The sequence below is a fragment of the Oncorhynchus clarkii genome, chromosome 3 (assembly GCF_045791955.1).
Source record: "Oncorhynchus clarkii lewisi isolate Uvic-CL-2024 chromosome 3, UVic_Ocla_1.0, whole genome shotgun sequence".
In the NCBI taxonomy this organism is placed as follows: Eukaryota; Metazoa; Chordata; class Actinopteri; order Salmoniformes; family Salmonidae; genus Oncorhynchus; species Oncorhynchus clarkii.
Window position 1 is genome coordinate 5,005,960 of NC_092149.1, and position 3,059 is coordinate 5,009,018.

The 3,059-nt window shown below is 48.1% G+C and overlaps 1 protein-coding gene across 1 annotated transcript in view; it reads right to left on the minus strand.

Moving 5' to 3' along the window:
- Nucleotides 1-1,753: 1,753 nt before the first annotated feature.
- LOC139405583 (CUB and sushi domain-containing protein 3-like) overlaps nucleotides 1,754-3,059 on the minus strand; it is a 493,337-nt gene continuing 492,031 nt past the window's right edge. Inside the window, exons 67-68 of the mRNA XM_071147995.1 lie at nucleotides 2,374-2,512; nucleotides 1,754-1,913 (exon numbers count right to left, since the gene is read on the minus strand). Coding sequence (XP_071004096.1) covers nucleotides 1,754-1,913; nucleotides 2,374-2,512 — 299 coding nt within the window. The remainder of the gene's footprint in view (nucleotides 1,914-2,373; nucleotides 2,513-3,059) is intronic.

Sequence of the window (3,059 nt, forward strand, 5' to 3'; positions counted from 1 at the left end):
TTCAAAGAGCGAGACAGCCTTTCTGGTTTCCCTGTCTCTCTCTCTCTCTGACATCACACAGTGTGGGTAAAGAACGTGGTTTCCCTGTCTCTCTCTCTCTGACATCACACAGTGTGGGTAAAGAACGTGGTTTCCCTGTCTCTCTCTCTCTCTCTCTGACATCACACAGTGTGGGTAAAGAACGAGACAGCAGATCACTTTGATCGACTCACGCTGAGAGGAACTTTTATGGATCAAATTAGATTCGCTTTAGCCAACATCCGCGGAGCTGATGTTCTGACGTGACGGAGGTGGAACTGCTTTGGAGCTGTCAAATCCACAAGCGGCTCCCGGCAGTACACCTTGTCATTGGCTGCACAGAGTCTCATTAAGAGAAATCCAAATCAGTCTTGTTTACAAGTTTGAACACTGACATGTGAGATATAATCTACACCTCGATAAAGGCTGATAGAAATCCTCATTATTTATTAGTTTTTGATGATTTTTAATCATTTTCAAAATAACCTACACTTTCAAGGTCAGAATTTCTAACGCGAGTGGAGGGGGGGGGGGGGGGGGGGGGGGGGGGGGGGGGGTGTAGCTTCGAGGACAATGATCACGAGAGCAGCTGCTCGGCGATTTGACAGCTCCAACCTCAGACATCGCTAAAACATCAGCTACGTGGGTGTCTGGTATCGCCGATAATGCTTGATCTGATTGAGGCCTTAAGTCTGAGACACGTTCTTAAATCAGATCCAGGGGAATTAAACCGAGCCATGCAGAGAGAGTGGATATATACTACTACTACGACTACTGGGGGGGGGGGGGGGGGGGGGTAAACTAGCAGACAGACCTGGGTTCAAGTAAGATTTGATACATTTGTATTGTATTGTTGTGATCAGACGAATGAGTCAACTCTATATGTATTTTAAATATGTCCTATAACATCAAATCAATCGATCGATATCATTTAAAATATTTTACAGTATTTGGGCTTTATTGAGCTTTACTTGTCGCAATTGAACCAAATAGAATAATCGCAAAAGGACAAACCCCCTCCACCACTCTGGGGCAGACTAGAGCGAAGGCTAAAGGAATTTGAATAGTATTTGAACCCAGCTCTGATAACTTCCATCCGGAAAAGACTAGGGTTCCATTTGGTTGCCTTAACGACGCTCCATTGTTTGCGTTGACTGTTGCCTTAACGACGCTCCATTGTTTGCGTTGACTGTTGCCTTAACGACGCTCCATTGTTTGCGTTGACTGTTGCCTTAACGACGCCCCATTGTTTGCGTTGACTGTTGCCTTAACGACGCTCCATTGTTTGCATTGACTGGAGCGTAAACGACTCTTGTGTACCAACATGTCGGGAACGGCATTATTCACATAGCATCACTCTCAGAGCGCAGGTAGGAATAACTTCACCCAATCAGGTGAAGATGTATTTTAAAAAGAGGACCGTCTCATTCTGCTTGCTGACTCACCCCGCAACACGCACAACTCTTGTCCCTGAAGGTGTGCTTTGCCTTCCTGTTTCCCGAGGCTGTGCTGTGCCGTCTTCAGAAACTCGTTGCAGAGAGATATTATAAAAGACAAGATATCCATTTTTTTTTTTTTAAACCAAAAGAACTCTCGGGGAATTCCGTTCGTCAGACAGCATCAATAAACCACGGTGCAGTGTTGCATCAAACCCGTGCTGCATTTCTGAACAAGCTTTCCTGTTGGGCAAAAGCATCGTCAAACCCCGGTGCGTTTGGCACACACACACACATCTTCAAACCACAGTGCATACGGTGTTGAGGTTGGGGTCGAAGCGAACCACTTTCCCCTCCGCAGACTTGGTGTTGGTGTCGTACATGGGGTTCTCATACGTCGCCTGGCCGTTGTTGTTCTCGTGGACTGAACAGCCGGTGTACTGGGTCTGATCTGTTTTCCTACAATATAGAGTAGACACAGTACACACACACACACATCTGTCAATGAGACAATACTACTTCATCAATCTACTGTACAGCTTCTGTTTTAAAGCATCAACCACTTCTCAAATGTCAAGAACTTCTCTACGAACGGTGAAAACTTGAAATATGTTCCACTTCTATTCACACAACCAAACCAATATTAACAAGACGTGGTCCTGTGTGGCTTCCTGTACACTCACTGCACTGTGTGGCTTCCTGTACACTCACTGCACTGTGTGGCTTCCTGTACACTCACTGCACTGTGTGGCTTCCTGTACACTCACTGCACTGTGTGGCTTCCTGTACACTCACTGCACTGTGTGGCTTCCTGTACACTCACTGCACTGTGTGGCGTGGGAGAGAAGCCTCTGTCTAAGTGGCGTGTATTATTGTTATCGGGTTGCCGAAGCTACGTACCGTTGCCGAAGCTACGTACCGTTGTTTGTAGAGATAGAATCCCAGGCCTGCCAACACGAGGCCAAAGAAAGGTACCAGGATGGCTATGACCATAGAGCTGCTGTTGGAGACATGAGGAGGACCTGCAGTTGTGATGTTGATCTCTCTCACCTTCATACCTACATGGGGAACAAACCAGGAGCAGAAGGTGGAGCAGGATGAGGAGGAAGAGGAGGAGCAGGATGAGGAGGAAGAGGAGGAAGAGGATGAGGAGGAAGAAGAGGAGGAGGAAGAGGATGAGGAGCAGGAGGAGCAGGAAGAGGAGTAGGAAGAAGAGGAGGAGGAGGAGGAGGAGGAGGAAGAAGAGGAGGAGGAGGATGAGGAGGAGGAAGAGGAGGAAGAAGAGGAGGAGGAGGAGGAGGAGGAAGAGGAGGAGGAGGAGGAGGAAGAGGAGGATGAGGAGGAGGAGGAAGAGGAGTAAGAGGAGGAGGAGGAGGATGAGGAAGAGGATGAGGAAGAGGAAGAGGAAGAGGAAGAGGAAGAGGAAGAAGAAGAGGAGGATGAGGAGGAGGAGGAGGAAGAGGAAGAAGAGCAGGATGAGGAGGATGAGAAGGAAGAGGAGGAGGAGGAAGAGGAAGAGGAAGAAGAAGAGGAGGAGGATGAGGAAGAGGAAGAAGAAGGGGAGGATGAGGAGGAGGAGGAAGAGGAAGAGGAGGAGGAAGAGGA